The sequence below is a fragment of the Notothenia rossii genome (genome assembly GCF_949606895.1).
Source record: "Notothenia rossii genome assembly, chromosome: 3".
NCBI lineage: Eukaryota > Metazoa > Chordata > Actinopteri > Perciformes > Nototheniidae > Notothenia > Notothenia rossii.
Window position 1 is genome coordinate 35,953,741 of NC_136901.1, and position 25,340 is coordinate 35,979,080.

Sequence of the window (25,340 nt, forward strand, 5' to 3'; positions counted from 1 at the left end):
TTTTTTTGAAAACACCCGAAATAAAAAATTTAAAAAATTGAAATTTTTTTTTTTTTTTTTTTAATTGGCTCATGATAGGCCCCCGATCTCCGTAGGCCCCTGGGCTTCAGCCCAGGTCAGCCCGTGCATTAAGGCGGCCCTGTGCACATGGGTAGACTTCGCGTCCTTCAAATCCGCACAATGCTTTGCGCACGGACCAATTTCCCCAAATCTGTGGCGGAAAATGTAAGGCGGGGCCTCTCGTATGACGCACACCTGCACACTTGCTAGCCTGTTCCACTCTTCGTTTTCCGAATGCCAGGAAGGATTCTTGCCTAGCTTCTGGAGGAAGTGACTCGGAAGACATGTGCTACCAAGCAAGCATCCTCGCGATTGAGAAACGGCCTGTGTGTGTGTGAGGCACGAGCGCATTTTGTGAGTGCGCGAGCAGTAACGTGGAATGTTGTTGTTAGCATCTGGTTAGCTAGCTATGCTAACGGATATACAAAAGAGCTGTTTCTACACCAAGGTGGAAGAGAGTCATCTCCTGTCAGACTGAGAGGATCTTATAACGTCAGCTCCGTGAGGTAAAGGACTTTCTCAGTGTTTAGAAAGTTAACTTTAGTGTAGGTTATCTCAGTGGGTCTCAAACGGTTTGGTCACCATTTATGTAAACAAGTATTTGCGAGGAACACCTTTATATGATCATTATAGTTATTAAAGAATAAGAGAATAAATGAAAAACGGGCATGAAATACTATAGGACAGTAGCACAAGAATACCATTTAAAATGGGAGTGATTAGTAAAATATCCATAAAGAAAAAGTTAATCTACTTCCAGTTCTGTTTCATATGGATGTTGAGAGATGTATCCATAGATCTCTTAATTTTGCTTTCAAAGTGCGCCAGATTGATACATTTAACTTCAATATATAAAAAGTCTTCCCGGGGGAGCATGCCCCCAGACCCTCTTAGAGGACGTTAGGTCCAACCCCCACCTAAAACATGTTCACATGGATAGGATACTAAATACATTTGCACACTTTTTATATGGTGGCCATATGTTTCTGTTTTGGTGGTCGAGCCACAACCGTGCATGTATGCACAAGTCATAGGTGCGCTAAAATAGCACTACACCCATGCAATGTGTGTGAAAGACGACAGACTTTACAGCATGTTTTTTTAAATTGAAGTTACGTTGGTGTTTGTGTGTTGGTTGTTGACGGCATTATGTGCCCCCCCCGTGGTAAATTATTTCCCCCCCATTCGATTTGTTCTAGAGCCGACCGTGCTATCCAATAACCACTAAACAAAACTGGTTGTAACAACACTGAACAGATATTGCAATTTTTTATTGCGATACTGAGATACCTGACAAAATACAGTAATGTGTTTTCACACTGAGAAAATAAATAGTGAGCTCTCACAATGAACACATGCTTCACACGCACACACGCCACATTCGCAGAACCTTCACGTTAAATGAAAAAAAAAGCATGCAATAATTTTTCAGAAAACACATCATACTGTAGTTCTCCAAATGATCTCCAGATATGTCGCACATCCATACTTAGGTTTGATATCTACCCAACAAATTGAACAATTCAAAAGTTTAGAATACATAATATGATAATCAGGGATGAACAGTCAGTGGATGGGGATGACTTGCAGCAGGAGTCGCCAGAAGCTGGTGACGTTTACATTTACATTCGACCGGTCACCCACAGGTTTATTGTTGTAACGTGGTGTGTTATCTTACAGTACGGCAAAGAGAGAAAACTGAAGAAGCAGTGAACCGTAACGCAGCTGTGATTAAGGATTAAAGTCAAACAAGGAAACAAGATTTTGATACATTCGCAAGTCATTCAGTAAATATGTCACAGGTTGCCTTTTTTCTCACATGGTTTAAAAACAGAGCTCTGTCACTTCCCTCCTACTCGCCCATTACTCCAGTAGCCAAAAACACTTAATACGAGAGAAAGGAGAGTGAGCGCCTTTTCTCAAAAAAGCTAAAAATAATATCGTCTCTGTGGGTGATCCTAAAAGTAACCACTGATTTAAAGCTTCCTTAGAGCTTCTACACCTGATTCCTTTCAAAGTAAACACCTTTTTTTTATGACAAAATGTCCTACATATGTGGTTTTTTGTCACTTTGGTATTGAGGTTTGGTCTTGGCTGTAACACTTCAAACTGTATTCCAGGGGGCACAGACAAGTTTGCATCTCCAAACCCTTTAAACACTCCATCCGAGGATCTGCAGACTTTTACACACAAAAGTAATAAAACATCCAAGTGTCTTGTTTAGATTTCACCCAGAACTATACAGTGAGAGAGTTACATCACCACGGTGGACAATTTGCCATCTCTTGTACGTACAGGAAGTGAGTTTGTTTCCAGGCAACAGTAGTCTCACAGAATTTGTCTTTGGATTTGAGCCACCTCACGTTTTTTAATGATGTAATCCCTTCACGGTATAACCCTGGGTTCATGTTTCAAAATAACAACCAAATCCATTTATTACACATTTTCCATGTCACAAAAATAGTAGTACACACCAGCAGCCACTCTGAGTGGTACGACTGTTGTCCTAACGTCGCTGTGCCGCTCCGTTCTGGAGGAAAGAGTTTACCGTTAAAGGTTCTGCTCCGAGTCTGACGGCTGAAGTTATTCACAACGAGTCGTGACCCACGACGAGACACCGCACACCGCCCGGAGAGAAAAGAGACAGAACGAGAGGGAGAAAGAGAGAGAAAAAGCGAGAGCAAGCATCCATCTCCATCCTCCCCCTCCTCCTCCCTCCTTCCCCTCCCACTCACTCCTCACACACCGACTCGCTCAGGTCCACGGCGCCACCTCTGGTGAGCCGCCGCATCTTGCTGAAGTCGTGGTCGGTCCTCAGGTAGGAGAGCGACGGCCCCCCCTCGCTGTGGCTGGCCAGGTCCTGGGGCTGCGCTTGGGGGGGCAGGGGCCTCATCTCCCCGCCGCTGCGCCAGTACAGGGTGTATTGCTGCGGGTCGGACACAGCGAAGGTGGAGGCGCACAGCTGGGCCAACGCCTGGCTGGTTTCCCCGGCGCTCCACTGCAACGTCCGCACGGCGCTCCGCTCCCCGTCCTGGAACAGTATCCGAACGCACCGCTGCGGGGAGGGAAAATAAAGAGTTAATATATACTGTGTTCATGCAAAACAGAGGTCAAGAGGCTTATGGAGAGAGGGCAAAAGAGGGGGAGGAGAGAGATGGAGCCGGAGGTGCAGGTTTATAATCCACTGTGATAAATGAGCCGAAATCATGCTCATAAAAGAAACGCTCTCTGAAACAGAAGCTTCCCACACACACATAACCAGCGGGTCCAAGAGCTTTACAGGGAAATCATCTTTTCTCTGCTTCATTGACAAACTCCCAAATAAATCCACTCGTCCAAACTCACCGAATATAATCCATAAAGCCCGTTCTCTCCTCGTGTTCTGCTGAAGTTTTCCAGCGCAAACTTTTTGCCATTTAAAAACAGAAAGCGACACGACTAAAAGAAGTCTCAACAATCTTCAAACACTTAGCGGCAATAGTGCATTACCTGAGCCGTTACATAACGCCAGACACAGCCACCTACAGACGCCCTCACATCACACACACACACACAGAATGACAACTTAATCCTATTTAACCAAACATTAAGAAACCAGTGAGAATCCTCTTCTCTGCCACACACACACAAACACACACACACACACACACGGACAGATTCCCAAATACAACAAGCAATTAGAATCAACAGGTCTGCCGTGGTGAAAACTTACAGAGTCACTGAGCTCCTCGCTGTCCGTGTGCATATTGTGTTTGCCTGCTTCGATGGGTAGATGCAGCTCAATAAATTTCATGTTATCTGACCGCCCACTTCTTCATAGCACTTGGCTCACTGATCCCCGCCTGTGTCAGTGGAAAATCTGGCTGCCGGGTGAGTTAGATCGGCTATTTGAAGCCAGGAGAGGAACCACGTGACGAGACACAAACGCTGTGGATGACAATGCCCTTTTTCTCTCTCCCCGTGGCATCTGGTGGAACCTTTTCACCAATCCGACTGATCAGAGGAGAGTGTAGGGAAGAAGTGTGCGTATTATAGTGCATGCCATGTGGAAATCCGGCACCAGATCAGCGGATTACCTCTAAAAATGACTAAAAACTAATCCCTGAAAATGAATTTGTGATTGCACGCCAAAGAAGGGAAATCCAGGTGTGTGGTCTTTTTTTATTTTTTATGAATGACCTACTGTTCCACTGTAAATATTCACCTCTGCATGACATCCAGAACATTTGGCCTTTGACTTTTCAAGCTTCAATAGACTCTAAAAACCCAATATAGGTGGATTGTTCAACTCCACCGGCCATCGCTGCAGATGTAAGATAATCTGTTGATGATCAGTGCATCGCCATCAGTGTCATTTATGTAAAGTCTGACCTCTTTGGGGGATTATCTCCATGTGTGTCTTTTTTGAGACAGGAAACAGGTGCATGTTTGGATCATGAAATGTACAAACAGTTTCTTGATGATTCTTAGTGTCTGTCGGATGTTTTTTCGAGTGTTATAACCTGAAGTTCAGACATCAGGACAGATTTCAAAAAGGTACTTTGCAGCTAGGAACACAGAACATCTTTAAAAACGCAAGCTGCAAAAGACTCATCACAAAGTTACGAATCAAACTTCACAGATTACAGCGATAACTAATAACTAACTGAAACGACAGGTTGAGGTTGTATGTGTTTACATTTCAGATAACATTCTTTTACAATTGTGAACTTAATTCGTCCCTCAAAAAGGGGAGAGTTTAGAAATATGGAAACAATCTTATTAAATAAAAACTAAAGTAGACCCTCTGCTTTTATTTTCCTATCTTTAAAGACCTCTAACAATTGAACAAGTAGTTTATTTTCTAGTTTAGGTACCTATTTCCAGTAAGTAAGTGATAGCACATTTCAAGCTTTCACAATTTTTTTAAAAACAAATTGTAATATGGAGCGACTGTGGCTGTAAGGTAATGTTGTTGTCGAAGAAGGTTGGGGGTTTGATCCCAGACCCTGCAGTCAACATGTACCCTTGAGCAAGATACTTAACCACAAGTGAGTGATGAGCAGGGGGCCCATTGCACAGCAGCCCCTGCCTGTATGGTGTGAATTATGGATCATGACTTGTGTATGTTAAACACTTTGAGGGGTTGTAGACTGGAAAAGCAGTATTTAAATGCAGTCCATTTACCATTTAATATTTCACATAACAAAGTCTTACTTCTTCATTTTTCTTCATGTTTTAAAGCTTTGACATGGTGCATTGGATAATATCCCATAGAATTGTTTCAGTACATAATAAGGAGGAGTTCCTAAACTGCACATCAATCAGCTTTACAAAGACCTGTGACAAAGCAGCTTACTGTGCCAACCCACACACGCCGTAGCAGTGTTTCCATGGTGTGCTACTATTGATAATATAATAACAGGAATGTCTGGAAGAGTACCTGGCTCTGCTGGCTCTCCTTCTGTCTCTGGGCGTCCCGGCTCCTCCTGCAGCTCCACTCTTTCAGAGCGTCCTGGGCCTCCGCTGTCAGGCAGCCGGAGAACGGCTGGTCCCGCTCCAGACTCTGGATCAGACACAGGCTGGCATACACACTGGTCAGGTAGTACCCACCTGCAAACAACAAGTATACAACTAAGCCTCATGAAGGTATGAAGAGTCGACTAATGTGTAGGATACTGAATACATACTTTGCTTTCTTATTAAGAATTTAAAAAGGGACGGGAAAAACAAAGATGGAGTTATAAGTAGTAAGAGATGTGAAAACCAAAATCTGATTAGTCACTAGTAGAGGTGAGCCAAACACTCCAGGCCTAGCAGAGGCGTGTACAGGCGCAAAGAGAGGACATATGTTCAATTTAATTGGACCAATCTGTCGTGTCCCATCAAAAGTGTTGAGTTTAGTCATGTTTGGTTCATTTTTGTATTGTCTCCCACTTCCTGTTTTATTTTGACACTCACTTGTTATGCTTCACTCCAGGTTCCTTGACTCCCTACCCTCGTGTGTCTCATCAGCGCCAGCCCCGCCCCTGATTGTTTCCACCTGTGCCCTCTTGTTTAAATTCCCCAGTCTCCCCTTGTTCTGTGTCAGTTCGTCCTGTCCCGGTGCAGGTAGTCAGCATGCCTGGGATTACTCTCCTTGTTTCAAGCCTGATTTATGCTGTCAGTTATTTTGTAAATTGTGTTTCTCACTTAGTGAGCGATTTTCTTTGTGCCTTTTTTGAGCCTTTTTGGAAATAAAGTATCTTACTCATACTTTACCTCTGTCTCCTGGGTCGTGCATTTGAGTCCAATACCTTGTGTTTCCAAGTTTGTGACACAATCTGTCCCCAGAACAGTCTATAAAAAGCCCCTTACCTATCTAATCTGTCTTAGATTGCAGAGCGGTATTAATAATATATTTAATTTGCTGGTTGATGGAAAGAAAATCTCAATTAATATAATAAATGTATTCAAATTAAATATGGCAACAAGATTTGTATGTTAGTTTGTTCCAAAATTAAAGAAAATATAGAAAAATCATGTTGAGATGTATTATGACTAAAACGAGATGGTAATCCTTTCTTTTCAACAGACAGACAGAATGATTGTTACTGGTTTAACCAATCAAAGCACAGCACAGCTTTGGGGCTACAGCATTCAGAGCTCAGGTCGTACCCTCTCCTCCCAGCCAGGAGGGCTCCAGCAGCTCCATCATGTACTCCACCTCTATCAGGATGTGGGGCTTGTTACACTCCACGATCACGTAAGACAGCGACGGCAGGAAGTCATCCCAGCTCACTTCCTGTCCTGGAAAAAAACAGGAAAATTGACTTAAGCACAGTTTAAATGTAGGCAGTTTTTTTTGTTTTTTATCAGCAGGGAAAAAAAGTTTAAATGTGTGTTTTTCTCAACTTTAATTTAGTTGGTTATCCATTTAATCAGAATTTGAGAATGTCCGATTTGTAAGTTACAAAACCTTGAATATTTTACTGACACGATTTAGCTTTTTCTGATCAGCAGGTCGTGCTGAAAAGCAGACAGGCCGTGCCTCAGCTCACACTTATACACTGCGTCTGAAGTGTGGAGCTTTTAAAAGTGACCAGACTCAACTTTGCCAAGATAGTTCACCTTCATTCCTTCAACAGGGAAACGTTCAAGCAGCAAACCTAGCATTTCTAAATAGAAAATGTCAGTTGACCATTTACAAGTGAATACAGGAACTTGAGCACCAGTCCATCATGAAGTCCTGAACATTTTTGTTAGTGACTGTAATGTTTTGTTAACCCTTATATGGTGTTTAGGTCGAATTGACACGTTTTAAATATGAGTTTTCTAAAGATTTTCTTTTTGGAAATCAGTATATATACAGTATGTATCTTATAAATAAAATAGAACTATATCACAAAACCAAATGACACTCCCACTGTTGAATGTGATCTACAGTAGCAGAGACTATTTTCAAACATGAATCAGATGTTATCAATATTGTGGTGAATTGAGGTAAAACTTCTTTTTTTTTAATATATTGTGTTTAAATGAGCCCAGTCTGCTCTGATTATTTAGCTCTCTGTTGTGATTGGTCAACCGCTCAGAGATATCCCGACCCTTAGCTTATCACGTACAATGTGTCTGAGCGCTAGCCAATAGGAGCGTTATATAGGGATGTCACTATGTTCAGGAAATAAACAAAGAGTCAAAAGGAGGCGGGGAAAGAAAAGTCCCTCTGATGTGAAGTTCTGGGATGTTATCCTTTGCTGCCCATTTACATGCACACAAACCTTTGTAACACACAACAGGAAGAAGACAAATCCAAAAAGCAGACTGGGGCCTCTTTAATATTTGTCCTTGTTTATGTTGCATATGGAGCTGCTGTGATGAACGAGAAATGTCAGACTGGAACGGACAATAAAGTATCGTATATCGTAAAAAAACGATGCATGTGGTCTCACCATGTAGGGATCCCATGGCCTTCTGGACGCACTTGCAGACCTGCAGCAGCAGCAGCACCTTGTCGATGGGCGAGTGCGTCCTCTGCATCAGGTGCAGCTTCTGCTTCACCCGCTCCACCTCGCGGCTGTCGGGGACGCCCGTCCGCACGCCCAGCCGCTCCATGGCCACGTCCCCCTTCAGGCGGATCATGTTCTGTGCGAGCCGCTGGCTGCTGCTGTCCTGGGTGTGCAACGCAACCAGAGCCTTCTCAAGGTGGGACCTGAGGGGCCGCAGCACACAGGAGAACATGGCCCGCTCCAGAGCCAGGTCTGAGGACAGAGGGGGAGGACATTGTTGGGTTGAAACTAAAAACGTTATTGCCGTGTGGCTTTTTTTTTACTGTAGAGTTGTTTGTATTTCACTTCTGTAGTGATTTGCAGGTAGAGAAATGTGTCAACATATCTTGAGGCACTGGCAAGAGGCCCAGAAAGGTATGTGGCTTTTGAATTATTGTGATAAAGGAATAATGAAAATGGAATTGTCTGACGAGACATCAAACCCCACGTCTATTATCAATACAGGAACAAAGCATGTTGATAGAAAATACTATACATTTACTTATTATTGGTACTTTTACATATTAATTGGGTTTACAGTATGTATGATTTTAACTTTTTTATTAGGACTTACATTTTCTAAAAGGCATCACCATCACACTTAACATTCATTTGTGAAATTAATTGAGCTTGTTACTCGAAACATGCAGCTCAATCTGAAATGTTTTTGCAATTTCAAAACAATAACAAAGAAATGCATTGCGTTAAAAAGTTGAATTAACAAAGTAAGAAAAGTAATAATGTTTGCAGATTTTTTGTATTAGATTGCAATTGATTGTATAAGTGTTTTTGCTATCCAAGTAAAGTAAATCTTTTTTTTCCCTCCACTTTTGGTTTGCAGTCTGTTTATGCTAAGCTATTCTCCTTCTGGCTCCTGCCACACAGTGTGTATGTCAATCTATTCCCTCTCGGAGAGTAAGCAATTGACCGTATTTCCTCAAAATGTTAAACTACTCCTTTAAATCCTCTTTGCTTACGTTCAGAAATGCACCGCCAGGCTAAAACACAAAGTTATTTTTTCCTTCCACCTGAGAGGCTAACAATCCGGAGATACCATTTTATTTCTGGCCTGACAACAGTGAGATGTAATAGACAAAGCTTGTGGACATGTTACAAATGCATGCTCTCCCACGTGTGGACACACACACACACACACACACACACACACACACACACACACACACACACACACACACACACACACACACACACACACACACACACACACACACACACACACACACACACACACACACACACACACACACACACACACACACACACACACACACACACACACACACACACACACACACACACACACAGAGATTTTGCTGCAGATAGTGGGCAGTCCTGACTAAGTGGGTAACAAATCTCCAGTGCTCGCTGTTTTCCACTCATCATCAATATCCTCCTCTCCTGCTCTCCATCCCTCATGTTTCCCTCCTGGATAATCCCCATCACCCCCCCCCCCCCCCCCGCCCGGCCCCATCTACCTCACTATTTCACCCCTCCTGTGATTAATCATTCACACCCTCCATCATCTGTTTCTCTACCTCCCAGCATCCCTCTCTCTTTTGCTAGAGTAACAGATTACATGTAATGTGATTGTGTTAGTGCTCATAGATGTGTAACTGATTACAAAGTATCCTGCCTATTTCCATCCCTCCCTCCATCCCTCCCTCCCCTGAATCGTGCTGCTCTTCAAGTGAGCGTGGGACTGTGATATCTTTTTATGATAAACGAGGGGGAGAAAAAAAAAATGCAAATGCCTCCCACCGACGCAGTGCGAGATAATTCAGAATCAGGAGGAAGGAAGGAAGGAGGGAAGGAGGGAAGGCAGCGGCCGAGCCCTCTCCCCCTGAAGCCTCTGCACTGTAAAGTAAGCATCACACATTTACACACCTGCGAACACACACAAAGAGAGAAACCCACATAGAGGAGTGTGTCAAAAGGTCTAACTGGAATCCTTCCTGTAGCGCGGCGCCATGTCTTTACATTAAAGGGGAAGAAGCACACTAGTGGTGTGATGTGATGGATGTTTCCTAACGCTGTTTTCTAGATATCAGAGACGATGTGGGCTCTAGTGAATGAGGCTCTACCCCCCCTTCCCACGAGAAAACTACTTTGTGTTGACAGTGCCTTTCACTGGAGCCTGGGCTGAGAGAAAAGGCTGCCTGTCTGTTTCCATAGACCTGCGTCCTCTGGCAGCGCGCAACCTCCTCCGTCTACAAAAACAACGTGTTATTTAAAGATGTTCAAATGCCATATGAACCAATCAGGTTGTCACGAGGCGAGTATTTGTTGATATGTGGTGGGCCATCTCTTCTTGATCTAATTTGTGCAATGAGGACATTCTGAGTAAACACTGCCTCACAAGGATATTTATTTACATTAGAGTCGAATAAAATGTGTTTTTCCTTGATTTAGCAATATTTGCATTCTCGCATTTCCCAGGTGAGTGTGTTCACCTTTCTCGTTCTCCGGCACCAGGGTTTCGATAGGCGGCTCCAGTTCTCCGCTGTCCAGCAGGCAGCACTTAGCCTGGGACAGGAAGAGGCGGAGACCCTGCAGCATCTGCACGGAGGTCACACGGGCAGAGGAAGTGGCCGAAGGAGAGGAAGCCAGGGATTTGAGCACTTCTCTTTGCTCCAGGAGGAAGTCCTGCACCATGCCCCCGAAGGTGGAGCGCCGGTCTCTGGACAGCTCCTCCACCAGGCGCGTCAGCCGCTTATCTGGAGCGAAGAAACACACGAACGCCTCGCTCATGCGGTGCAGCCCGCCGCGGCCTCGAGATCGAACGAGCGGCGGCCGACGGTAGGCGTCAGTTTGGGCTCGGGCCATGCTTTCAGGATCTGAATCCGAGTCATCGTCCTCGTCCATGCTGCTGAAGGAGCTGCTGCTGTCCAGCTCGGCCAGGCACGGAGCCGGACGGCGCTCCAGAGCCAGAACCGCCACCTCGATGCCTGGCCCCTGGGCTTTGGCCGACTGCTTCGGCTTCAGAGGGTCCTCCACCTTCGCAGACGTCTGGACCAGGACAGAAACGATCATTGAACAGCATCATGGAACGGAAATTGTTGGATTAAAGGTGTGAGATGTAACCATTGAGAAAAGTAATCCTTAGGTGTTGTAATCCTTGATAAGAATATGTTTTAATACTGCAAGATTAAAGTGAGTGGGAGAGATAGAAACTGACCTTGGGACGTCTGGTCATCCTCTGGTGGAAATCCCCTTCAGTTTGTAGTGCTTGTGTTTTTAATGTGCACAAGACCCGGGGGGCATTTGACGACATGTATGTGATTTATTGTAAAAACAATTGTGCCACCTTTAAAGGTTCTGTGTTTATCACTGTAGGATGCTTACTTGTTAGAAGGAGCCTGCTTGCAAGCCATCAAGATCTTTAGGAGGACTATCATGGGAATATTGTGTTTTGTGCAGTTATTGCCTTACTCATCAATCTCTAGACAGAAACGGATTTTAAGTTGCAAAGACAATATAATGGGATTTTGTGGTGGGTTATTTCTAGCTCTTTGCACTAATAGACTTTAGATGAGTTGAGAAAATGGGTAAACCTGCTAAAGTTGGGACTTGTTTACATGATTAAAAAACATGAGACTGAAAGAGGATTATCCAAACTCAAACATGTAAAACTCAAGATGCTAACACGTATTACTTTTGGCACGTAGACAGACATCACGTCCTCTTCCTCTGCAGACCCCGTGGATATGGCGGGGGTTCTCCTCAGGACTCCCGCCCCCGGATGGACTTTTCTCATCGGGTTGGCTCCGGCCTTCTGCAGCCTCTCCGAGCCGCCGGGCAGCTCCAGGGACGAGGGAGGCGAGTAGGAGCCGACACCCTCCAGGGACAGATTCATGGAGGACTCGGAGAGCCGGAGACGCATGCTGCGCTTGAAGCGGTGCCGTTTATTGGAGGCACTGTGCTTAATGAGTTGTGGCTGCTGTAGAAGAGAACGATGTATTTATATAACACGAGCCAGTGATTTATTTATCGAGGAGTTAAAGTGAAGTGCAAGGCAAACAGTAGCAGTCATATAGGAGGATGGATTAGATCCCTCGTAATGGATTTACAAAGAGTTACTAACCTTGCTAAGCTCCAGCTGCAGGAAGAGAGGGTTGATGAAGCAGAGTTTCCCGGGCCTCACGTGGGTCAGCAGGGTGAAAAGGTCCTGCTGACTCTGGCTGCCGCTGGTTGCTGCACCCGAGTCCACCGGTCCGTTTTGGATCTCTGAAGCAGACGGGGGGCTCCAGAAGTCTAGTCAGGAAAAAGATGGGTTTAGTTTTTCAATTATACATTAAAAAAAGTGCAGAAATACCAACAAAAAAAACCAATAATTTTGTATTTGTTGCAGCAATTGTGTAAATATGTACTAAATTAGGCTTCTAATGATTCACTTGTGTTGAAATGGTACACATAGAATCTCTATATCTCTCGTTAATGACTTAACCTCGTTTCAGATTACTTTTGGATTTAAGTTTTCATTTTCCACCTTTTTATTTTGAAATGTTTTCCTCCTTGTGTCTTGTCTGATCCTACTTCCTGTGTTTGCCTTCCTGTCGTTAGTGTGTCTGATTGTCTGATTGTGTTCACCTGTTGCCCTTGTGTTTCTGCCTCCCCTGCCCAGCTGTGTCTTGTCCTGTGATTACCCTTCTGTGTATTTAGTCTTGTCTTCCCCTGTGCTGATCGTTGTCTTTCCATATCACCTTGTCCTTCACGTCTTTGCTAGTCCATGTCTCCCGCCTGTACGTTTGTTCCTGTCTGTCATGCTCCCCAGGTTGTTAATGTTAATTGGTGTCTTGTGTTCTTTGTCTTCGGCTTTTTTTTTTAATAAAGCTCACTTTGTTACCTTATCTTTTTTAGTCCTTTAAACTGCACTTGGTTCCTATTTTCCCCAAACCTGACTTTTTTTCATTTTACAAAAACCTGTAGTCAAACGAACCCCAAACAAGCACTTAAATATGTGCAATGTAGGTTTATCTGACTACAGCAGACTGAACCTGCAGAACCACGTGAGGAAAAGTGTTTTATCTCCGAGCTGCAGTCGGGGACACATACTGTGTCTAACTGGTGTCAATTTTAGCCAAACCGAAGTCACGCCTCGCTCACTGCTGCTGCTCAGTACATGTTTCCATGTTAAAATAGATGCAAGCTGGCAGTCAGTTCTTGCACTCATTCCTTTAGTTTATCACATTTGCAATACGCTGCTGAGGAGGAGCTGTTACAGAGGACTTTCACTGTATCCTCACGATCAAATGCTGCAAGGTGGACATTTTAAAACTATGCCTTGCTTCATAAGTAATCTACAGGAAGAATGTATACACTGTAAAAACATTTGGAAGAGTCTCTTCTTGGTAGTTGGTAGGCCATGTGATCGTAACAAAAAAAGTCTATAGCCATGCTAGCAGCTAGCATTTGAGCTAAATGTTCAAACTAAACATCAACATGACTGATTTTTAGCAAGTATGTTAACTTCACCACCTTAAAACCACAATGCTAGTATAAAGCTCTTATGCAAGCACAATTAAAAGGATAATCTAGTAAAGTATCTAATATTTTTAGAGCAAATGACAAAGTAAAGTAGTTGCTTTAAAACAATAGTAAGCAATGTGAAAGTAACACAAAGATTAGTGAAATGTGGGACTAGCATTTGATTGCTCTGAACTAAATGCTAAAAACTGAACATCAAAGTTATTTAATATGTTTAAAAGAATGAGAGGTCTTCGTCCCTGTACCTTGTCCCATGTGTGAGATGTTCTCCAGCTGCCTGTGTGTCGCTGCTTTAGCGATGGCCTCTGGTAGTTGCAGCGGGAAGGGCAACACATCTCTGGAAATAATAGAAATACTCAGTATGTGTGTGGCCATGAATCTTCCAGAAAGTGCACGCTGAATGACATCAGGTGGCAAAAGTGATTTGGACACTTACTTTTATAATGTATTTTAATTTGTACCTAGGATGTGTACGTATTTGAACGTTTGCTTGCCTCTTAATTTAATATTTTGGTCTACTGATTGTATTTCCCTTTTAATCTGCACTGTCCCCTTTGCTCTAACAATGTATATTTACCTGCTGTGGGACACATAAGGGATTTCTGATTGGCTGCTTTGAGCTGTTTTCAAATGTGAAAGCACGATGTTGACTGATATATCATTATGTGCTGCCGTGAAAAGTGGTGAAACAAAGCAATAAGTCACATTATTTGGACCATGCTGTGTTTTAGTTCAAATAAAACATCACCTGCTGATACAGTAGAAGGCCACCAGGCGACACAGGTCAGGGAAGGTGAGCGCTGAGCTCTCCAAGGCGAATGCTGGTTATAGAAGAGACAGAGTTTGATTGACAGCTGTGGAGGTAGTGGGAGACTTTAAATCTAACAGGAAATTTGGCAATTGCAAATGATTTGAAGTACCTATCGCCTGTGTCCCGCACTACTTCACCCAGTGAGTGAATGAGCTGTGCTAAAACAAAATCGACGAGTAGAGAAATGTAGCGTTTTGTGCGCCGCTCACAGGTGGGTAATTCATGCTAATGTAGCTTGTTTTATACTCACTGGAGTCCTCCTCACAGATGAAGCACTCCTTAACAGAGGAGGCACTTTTGTCCCCCGTCGCTCTCAAACACAGCACCTTCCTCTGGCTGAAGCTGCATTTACGCACCAAAAAGGTCTGTAAGCATAGCAGAAGCAAAACATAACGCACAGGGAGGTTAAAAAATATATTTTGTTATGTTTTCTGGAGGAGGCACAGAGGGTGAACAGCAATGTAGAGTCAGAATAAAAGCAAAGGGAAAACAATGAATATGAGCTATGGTGTAATGTCAAAACCTCAGAGAAGCTTTAGTTTGTGAGAAAAAAAATGGAATAAAATAGTTTTTTCGACAAAATGTTAAACTATTCCATTTGAAGTGTCTTTAATTAACATGACATTTGAGTTTGAGGAAATTACAACCCTAAGATAAGTATCTCAACTCTTCAATACCACAGTTTTATGATTTCCCCCAGGATAAATAAAGTATTCTGATTCTGACTCTAATGTCTTAATGTGTGTTATTCATTTAGTCTTATTGACGTACCCCGACAGGCTCTCTGAGCAGGATGTAGAGGGCGGAGTCCTGGTTGAGTGACAGCTGCAGCCACACAGGGTGTGTGAGCAGCAGACGGTCCAGGACACTGAACGCCCTCTGAGAGCCGTGATGGGAACCGCCCGTCTCCTGCATCTGAAACACATCCACATAGTTATCACTCAACAATAACATTAGTATTTTTGGTCAGTTTCGACATCCATTCCCACAAAAACACATTTTATTCAGTGTTGTTAAGAAGATAAGCTCTGCAATGTGTGCATTTCACACTGAATACATTGTCCTCCACAAGCTCTTAGTCACGCTTTCTTTTTGTCAATGGGTTGTCTTTAGGCGGCAATGAGTAATGCATACAGTCTGACGTTAAGTATGCGAGTGCAGTTTGCCCAGATTAGGAGTTGTTCCCAGAGCGTGGCCCCTAAAGTTGAAGTGAATCCTACGCACCACACAAGTGTACTTAAGAGTAAGAAAGTGTGTGTTCACAATAGACTGGTGCTTTCAGGTGCCTATACACACACACACACACAATTCTCACACACACACACACAAACACACACACACACACACAATCAATTCTTAGTTATTGCTACGATCAAATCTGGTCGTTTGGCCCCAGTTCTATTATAGTGGTGGAGGGAGAAGAAGAAAAGGACATAATGGGATCACTCACAGACTTTACAGTTGTTTAGTTTCTCTTTTGTTATTGTTTTTGTGTCTTTGTGGTCGTTACACATCTGTCTTTAGTTAAGTATGTAGAGGAGGTATCCATTAAGCCCCCTTATCTGAATGGTTAAGACGCATACCATATCATTGCGTCATCTATAGTTCTTTTGTATATGAAATCCTTTCAGAACGTGACTACATTACTACAAATCTGACTCGTCAGATTCAGTTTCAGTAAAAATTTCTTGATTTAACATTGTTCTTCTCAGTTAAAAGGCAGATATTGTGTTTCATATCTTAAACAAATGCAGATTTTTGGCTGTTTTTTATTATTATTATTATTATTATTATTAAGCTGCAGCACTAGCAGTATGGGAAAAATAAAGCAAACCTGAAAATGAGCCGAATAGGGCCCCTTTAAACAAGGAAGTTGTGGTTGACGGCTGGCATCTTAACTTTGTACCTGTTCTCTAAAAGTGGTTTCAACTTACTTATCCTTTACCAAGCTTGTGTTCCAACACATTTGAAAGCAGCTTTACATCCTTCTGTTCAGTCTATTATGGAAGTGTGTTGTATGCTACACACCTCCCCCCTTCTGTCTTTACTATAACAGCAGGAAACTCAACAGAGTCCTGAAAGACTTTGATATTCTGGATAAAATGCACCTTGGCTTGTGCTCCAACCACTCAGTTTGAACTGTGTCCTTATTATTCCTGGCCCTTTCGTCTTAACATTCAATCACAGATTTACTTTCTCTCTCAGATTGGCTTGCTGCTGGATGTCACACTGTGTGGGCTGCCGACGAACGCTCGTGAGCGTAGCAGCAGATGGTTGCCATAGAAACCCGGGCCTACACATCCTACCAGGCATTCCCACTCAGTGAAACACCCTTTCCCTGACAGGTTGGATACAGTATCTAAAAAAAGGTGACCAGGGTGTAAAGGTGTTTTTATTAATAGGATTTTCTTATTTCGGAAAAATAAATAACACAATTATGCCATTAACATTTTGTGCGCTTCCTCCGAGTTCATTTCTGAGCAACGACTGCTAAAAATTAGATGCAGCAGCTTTTTTCTGAGGCTTAAGAGGAAGCCGTATGAATAGTGTTTGCTCTCAATAACACATTTGAATATTTCACATTTTTCATCACCTCCTGCCACTTATTACATAACTCTCCCCCCCCCCTTGAGGGGAAGCGGGTTATCTGTGTGCCAATCTGCACTCTGAAGGGGCCATTAGCAGTTAGCGGTAAATAGCATTAGAGGGGTTAGGATTCAAGTACAGCAGACATCAATCAAAGGAGGGACTCGGTGTTTCATAAAAATAACAGGTTTGTTCCTGCAGCTGGAAGGCTTTGGAGGAAACTGGGAGAACTTTTTTAATCAGTTTAAAAATGAGCAGAATTGACAGTGAGCTAAATCCACCAAGAGTAAAGTCTGATATTTTAGCAACTGTAACTACACAGGACGGGCGATTTAAACTCTGAGTTTCTCCTCATGTAGACACAGTGAGCATGGGACTAATATGACAGAAACACCTGGTTAGGAAAGAGCTTACAAGTCAAAATGTAAGCTAGAAATCTAGCATAAGCTACAAAACGTAAGCATGCCTGCCTGGCTAACTTCCTCTAATAATTTTGCCCCAGTTTGTGTTTCTCCCAGATTAGCATAAATCTGGGGTTTTCCACAATAGCCAGTTATTATTCTTTACATAAACTCATAGTTCAGCTGAGTATAAGAAGCAGCACTGGGTGTCACGACACATACATTACGAAATGTATGCAGTCTCCAGGGCTTCTCAATTAATCGTATTTTAATCGCAATTACGATTTTGGCTTACAACGATTATGAAAACACCATAATCAAAATAAAACGATTATTTTATTTTTTATTATTTTTTTAATAGTTTTTTCAGTTGAATTATACTTAAAGTTCAGGGTAATCAACTGTTAAAAACATACTGTTCAAATTTTTGTAAATGGATAATCGTTTTTAATAATCGTGATATCAATTATTGACAAATAATCGAGATTATGATTTTTGCCATAATCGAGCAGCCCTAGTCTCCGTGCATATTGAGCACCCTTTTTTAGGTTTCAAATGAGTCAGTTAAATATATTATTTTCCTTGATTTTGCATTAGCATTCATTTACACTTATTAGCCACAGTTAATCAAATGGGAGTGACACAATTTTAGCTGTCAAAATCCACCATCCTCAACTTAAAATAAGTAAAACTTGCAAACATTTTTTATTCATTCAGGCAAATAAACAGCAGACCTATGAGTGTTTTACCTGTATCACGTTCGACTTCAAAAGAGACGCGTAATCACAACATGTCAACATGTATCACCATCTTCATATTAGGAGTAAAATATGATTAATTTCAAGGTGTGTGTAAAAAAATATATATTTCCGTGCGAGTGGGCCTGCAGAATCACCCTATTGTGTTATCTGGAGCCAACCACCACGCAGAGCCACAGTCCGATGACCCAACCGCACACACACACACACACACACACAAACAACCACACAAGGCTATAAGACCGGCAGAGAGCGAGAGAGAGGCAGAAAGAATACAGAGCGAAAACCCTTGTGTTATCGCTAGCCATTTCCATGTCCGCCTTACATAAAACACAACGCTGCCCACACACAGAGAAAATACTTATGCAATTCCCTCAGAGAAAGAGAGCCACACACAGAGAGAAAACCAGATAAAAGCTATAATGATGAAAAGAGACAAGAAAAAGCTGGGACGGAAAATGTAACCTGGGTTAGGAAATCATAACTTCAGTGGGCCTGCAGCGCTGGAGTTCAAGCAGGCAGACTGGAGATGTAATAAGCAAGAGGAGACGTACAATGTATATCTAACACGGTGATTCTGCACCTGAGGGCAGCAGCAGCATAAACCAGAAAGTCTGATGCTTCTGGAGGAGTTAAGCCGATGAAAAGAGGTACGTCTACACTACAGGCATCAAAAAATGCTTTCAACGCTTCGCCCATTCACTTGAATGGGGTGACGTAGAAGATTTTTAATCTTCGCCGAACTGCATTGTGGGGAGCATGGCATGGCTTTGCAAGCATCACGAGCATCTATCGGCATCAAAAGTTGAACAATGTTCAACTTTTGAGGCTCGATGCTTGGCATCAGCCAATCAAATTCCGTTTATGCAAATCCCGCCAGTGCAAGCTCAGCCAATCCAACCGCGTGCAAGCTGGGAGAGCCAGACCGCAGTTCATTTCCTCATATTCCAAACGAGATATTACGGTAGCAAATCAGCCGGTTCTTTACGACCGGAACTATTTACCGGGATACAAACCGGAGGAACCAGGCATGGAGGGAGGTGGCAGAGACAGTGGGTGAAACTGATAGTTTTTTCGCCTGTTTGGAGAGTTTATATCCAGTTTACTTCGTTTTAACATTGCTATTGCTTTGTATGTCGGGGGCGGGAGATTCATGTGATTGGTTGCTCGCAAAAAATCGCCAAGCTTCAGACACGCCCAGCTTCAAGATTTTTTCATGCCTGTAGTGTAGATGGGCCGTCAATGACGTCTGGGAGAAAGGCTACGTAGAGTGGGAATGGGCTGGTGCCGGCACATCTGGAGTGAGCATTTACACTGCCAAAAATCAGCAGAGTGCTAATGGGTATTTTGGAAAGGCAACATCAGATTCTATTGTGCAAATGATGACTGACTGCTAGAGAGAAATTGAATATATTTGAGCTGGAAAGAGATGCTTAACTGGACAGAAGGACTGACCAAAAGGCTGGCTGAGCGAGTGATGACGGATTTGATGCAGTGACTCAAACATGGAATATTTGTTTTTTAGCAGATCTGAGAAAACATAGCAGGTGCAATAGGTATCAGCGTTGCATACCAGTTTCCTGTATATTTTATAAGGTATTTATGCAGCCCAAGAATAGATGTATTACTGAAAGGGGTCTATTGGGAACAGTGGCCCTAAACGTCAGGGGCCCCCTGTGGCCTAGGAACAACTAGGAGGGACTCAATTCCTAAAAATAAACCACATAGAGAAACAAGGTAACTAAGGGAGACTAAATGACCACAAAGAGACTCAAAATGACTATAAAGAGACACACAAATTCACATAACAACTACATAGGACTAAAATAACCTCAACAAGTGAAACAACTCCAAAAAAAGGGTAAAACTCCCCAAAAAATTAATAAAAATAAAAATCCACATCAGTCTTTCTCAGACCAGTGTCATGCATCTGTTAATTTGATGTATACACACTTTGTCTTGACTTTTTCTTGACAACAATTCCTTGACTTGAAGCTATTTAGGACAAAAGAAAGTAGTCTTTTAGGGCAGGAGGTGAAGCTGAAGTTGAATTGACCTGAAGAAGCTGAAGAGGAGGATGACAAAAACACAGGATTTAGGAGAACAGTGTAGGATGAAAGAGATCCCTGACGGTGAGCAGCTGCTCAGCCTGGTGCACCATGACGTCCAGATTCATCCACCTCCAGACCAGTTCCCCATCTGGTTCGGGTAAGAACAGTGAGACACCCAAGGGAACAATGGTTTCAATCTCAACGCAATGTGCCACATTCAGATGTTTGCTAATGACAGCTTTGTCGTGGGAAGCAAAGGAAAGGAGCAGGAATTCGCCTTTAACCTGAAAACGAGTTAGTATTCCAAGCTCCTGTGCTTTTGGTTGGATTCCCAAAATAAGGTCTGTGTTCAAAACAATCTTATGAGTTCTTTCCGCACAACATAAAACAAGTCACTACTGTATTAATGGCAGGTTGCTAACAAGTGGCTAATGACAAGAAAAAATGTCATCACTCCGAATAATAGCCGCATTTAGCTTAGCACTGGTGCCACCACTCTGAGGGGAGGACATGAGTTTGGTGAGGAGTTTTGTCTGATGTTGCCAGGAGAACCACCTAGAGCTCAGAAGAACTCTCTTATCCAGAGTGAGGCGGTGTGTGAAGTGGAGTGGAGGGTTCTCATGCAGCTTCACACACTTGCAAAGTGCATGGGAAAGGAAAATTGGTCTTAAAGAGTCTCAATGGGTTAAACGTTTATTCAAGTAAGAATTCCAACACTATGGTCCATCGGTATGAAATACTATAATGTCCCTTTGACATAAATAAATAGGTCAGTTTTGAGTCCTTGAAATAAACAAATAAACACTACAATAGACAACTTTGAGGAATAAAACTATCAAATGAACTTTAATAAGTTGCTACATTTAACGGAGGTGAAACTAAATATACATTTGAAGTTAAATTATGACAATAAAATGCATTGTATCAGTCTTTCTAAAAGGCTCAAAAATCAGTTCGAGTGATTTTGCCTGAGCTATTTCTTACGTAGCTCATGCAGCCTCTACATGCACATGAACTTGTATTCAGCTAAGTATATTGTGTAGGCGTATGAAGCCATAATGGTAGCGATAGTGCCCTTTACACCTAAAACAACATCTCGCTGCAATGCATTGTGGTCTCTCGAGGATACAGCCAGAGGAGAAATTAGTACCTCTGCCTCTTCAAGGAATATTTCTGATCATTAGTCCAACACTATCGAGTCTAAAGATGTTTATGGTTGATGTGTTCTCATAAACTCAATTCCAGCTGCAATAAAACACTTCAGTGATAAATCATCTGTAGTGTTCATTGCATTTGGACGGTTATCCACAGCACACAGCACCTAACTAAATAAGTCCAGAGACACTTAGAGGCTCTTGAGACGGCAGCGGAGGGAGGAAGAGGAGGAAACTGAATCTTGAAACATCTCACACCCCCACCCAATGAGCTGATGCCGCCACACACACACATCTCCTCATCAACCAAGGTGCATCACAGTCTTCACAACATTTTTCTCCACCAATGTTACCTCCAGCCACAAAAATGTAATGACTGATAGCGATGTGGTGCACTTTGCTCCCTGTCACATCCCACATACGGTATTTCCATCTGGGAATTATGATAAGCAGGCCGGCAGCTAGCAGAGTAGATACCCGGCCAATATAAATTAATACATGTTTTTTCTTGTTTTGATATTCTTATAGTCAGAAATGTATTATATCACCTGAGTCAGGATAATTATGACACTTTCATCTTACCTTGATATTGTGTCATGTCTACAGTAATATTTAGCCCAGACAAATCCACAATGTCCCTACTTTTCAATGGTTTTACTTTAGTTTCAGGGTGTATTTTCCTAATTTTACTTTTGTGACTACATCAAATTGTTACTACTCAGACAAGTATGTCACAATGAAATACCATACTGTCTGAAAACCTTTCAAACTAAAACTAGGCAAAGACATTTCACTACTAATGATGGCAAACAGGAACAACAGGAATCTCCAGTGGGAAGTAATAATGCAAACTTCACTAAAACTGTTTCAGCCCATGACAAAATAAAGTTTCTAAACTGTCAACAATGCTGGAGACGGTAACTTTGTACAAACTTTTACTCTCTGGCACTGACAGGCAAGAGAGAGCAGGAGATATTTTTCCACTATTCGCGATGACATTAAGTTTTGTGTGATTACTTTGTAGCCTAGCGCTAACTACTATCTTCTAGAAATTGACTTATGCTTCAACTTTTAGAAAAGCGGTGTTTATATCTGGAGATCATCCTGCTGAACGAGACATTTCAGAGATAATAGACGTGTGTATACTAGGGATGTAACGATATATCGAATATCGCGATATCGCGGTAAATAGATGTCTCAATACCGTCGTGAGACTGACAAAATATATCGCTATTTTTTTTTTTTTTTATAATTGTTTTTTTTTTAAACTTTATTTAACCAGGTGGTCCCATTGAGATCATCGATCTCTTTTTCAAGGGAGACCTGTCCAACATGGCAACAAGTAGGTTACAACATGAACATAAAACAACAGATAACACAAAAGGACATCGTATTTACAGGGCTACATGTACATACCCAGATACATTGACAAGTACCAACAGTATATTTATATCTCGCCCTGTCAATAAGCATCACCTTCTTGGCAAAAACTGTATTGTTTTTGAAGTGGTGAAGAGACAATGCACAGTTTGACCCACTGCTGTCACCCATGGCCAAAGCATGTCTCTCTCGCCCAGCAACATCAGTACCAAGCAAGAGAGTTTTTTCAACAGCAGGGGATATTGTAAACTCCCAAACATCCCAGCTTCTACCTGGAAATGTAGACATGCTCATATTCCTAAAAGATAACCTTGATGATGCTGAGTGAGTGAGTTAGAGTTGAGTTACTAGAAAAACTAAAGTGAAACTTGATTTATTCTATTGCAGGGTCTGATTATTATATTGTTGACACTTTAAAATACTACTATCCTACTAAAATACTGTATAAATCAGATGTAGTATTTAATAAAGAAAAAAAAAAAAAAATCAATTTTTTTTTCCTTTATTTTTCAATATTGCGATAAATATCGTACCGTGGACTTTTTATCGCGATATTATCGTACCGTGAGTTTTTGGTATTGTTACATCCCTAGTGTATACCACAGAGCTTATTCTCCAAAATCCAATGAAGAAATCCCATTGGCTATGCTAGCTTCCGGTCTACAAAAATGTCCACCACTCTATACAGAAGCGTAGATGCCAACTTGACGTTATAGATCACGTTTCTCTAACATACCAAAGTGCTAAATATAAGTTGACCACACAATGAGCAATGCTTGTTTCCTCATAAACACAGTGTCCAAAAAAGGCAACAAAGCAACAACGGTGTACTTATTATTCATCTCATCTTCATGCATCAGACTGTTACATCTCCCATTTTCATAAGAGTGGCCATGACGTTGTCTAAGTATAGCCAGCAACCCATCAGTGCATGCGTAGGATGACTAATGGAACGGCATAATTGCAGTGGGATATAAGTGTCCGCAGGGGGCAACAGTGGGCACCGAGGGCCTGCTGACTGATGACAGGTGTCCGTTTTGAAGCCTGCTGTAAAAGTGCCGTAGTGATGGCATTCGAGAGCAGTGACAAGGAAGTGAGAGCTGTGTGTTTCTGAGTGTGTTTATGATGAAGTCACAAAGGCATCAGCGTGAGTCACAAGTAACACTGGGACCGTAGGAGAGAAGATGGCCTGTTAGCATAACTGTGAATATTCATAATTTTAGAAGCATTTCAGTTAAATGGTACGCTGATTCAGAAGGGGGCATTATCACCAATAGTTCTGTCAGACCAGCATGTGTTTTTGTGTAAAAGAGAGAGGGCGTATTCTTCATGGTGTCTTCAACACTTCAACATATTTTCACATTCAGTTTAAACAACATCAAGAAATAATTTTGATGAGAAATAATATTGAGTGATTGCAAAGCCCCTATAGTAATGTTGTATTATTGCCTATTATTCCTAAACTTCGCTTATCAAAAACTTTACAGCATTAAAGACATCATTTTTTTCACAAATTATTTTAAACCTTTTTTCATTGTACATTTCTATTTTCTATATATATATGATTCTTTACTTTTGCAGTTTTTTGTTTTGCACCAAAATAGAAAAATTCCATGTACCCTACTTGGCAAAACAAATGTTTCTATGGAACATTATCTTTGTTTAAAATGTTTAAAGAAGGAACTAAATAAAATAAAACGTAGAATTTAAAATAAATCTGTATTTGGCGCCACCTAGTGAAAGCATCAACAATTTGACAGAGATTTTCCCACTTTTCTGCAAACAATATCATGTGCCTTTAGAATAATTTGAAAGGCACAGACATGTAATCATATGAATATTATCAATTTTCTTTATTAATTATATATTAAATCACGTAAAAAGGGATACTCAGAGAGAAATATCACCTGACGCAGTTAGCTAGCATCTTTTAACATGCTTGCTGCTAACATATTGGTCATCCGTCCCATAACTTCACTTTGTTTAGTTATTTTTTTCAGTAACAAAGCTTTTAAAACCCACAGCTAGCATTACCTGCGCCGTATGAAAAGTTAGCATCATGCTAGCGAAAACAATGGCTACTTTAGCGGTTAAAGGAGCTTGTATGTATTTCCCTGAGGAGTTATTGAAAACCGAACCTATAGCCAAGTGAGAGGGAATATTTGACTTACATTCATCGAGTGAAAACACACCAGACTCCATTAAAAAGATGTTGTTGCTCGGTAAACACTGGACTTGTAAAAAAAAAAGCGACTGTTGTTGACAGTTAGCCGTTTCAACATGACGGCAAGTGACGTCACGTTCGTGCTGAAAGTGGCCAAACAAAATTAATTACTAAATGATATCAAATAGACATTGACTTTAAATGTAATCCCATTTAAATGTTGTCATGATTGATATTAAAACTAGGGGCATTAAAACAGGAAGGGGAAAAGAGTGGTTTTGAGGCTCTAGCTCAGAACCGGCCCTGGAACCGCGTTGGTGTTAAAGCCCCATTAAACGGAGGCGTGTGGCGCAGTGGACTATGGCGTTGGTGTTCGGATCAGGGGAGCACAGGTTCAAACCCCACTGCAGTCAGCATGTCGTTGTGTCCCTGAGACACTTCACCCCAAATTGCTCCTGTGGGGA

General features: G+C 42.0%; 1 protein-coding gene across 1 annotated transcript; it reads right to left on the minus strand.

Annotated features, from left to right (window-relative positions):
- Positions 1 to 1,310: 1,310 nt before the first annotated feature.
- rin1b (Ras and Rab interactor 1b) lies at positions 1,311 to 25,028 on the minus strand. Its single transcript, XM_079672451.1, has 12 exons — positions 24,884 to 25,028; positions 15,154 to 15,297; positions 14,633 to 14,747; positions 14,320 to 14,392; positions 13,817 to 13,908; positions 12,169 to 12,338; positions 11,740 to 12,024; positions 10,538 to 11,093; positions 7,971 to 8,279; positions 6,697 to 6,828; positions 5,483 to 5,652; positions 1,311 to 3,115 (listed from the first exon to the last, which is right to left on the minus strand). Exons 1-12 carry the CDS (start codon positions 24,887 to 24,889, stop codon positions 2,792 to 2,794), a joined length of 2,376 nt encoding a protein of 791 aa, XP_079528577.1. The 5' UTR covers positions 24,890 to 25,028; the 3' UTR covers positions 1,311 to 2,791.
- Positions 25,029 to 25,340: the final 312 nt, after the last annotated feature.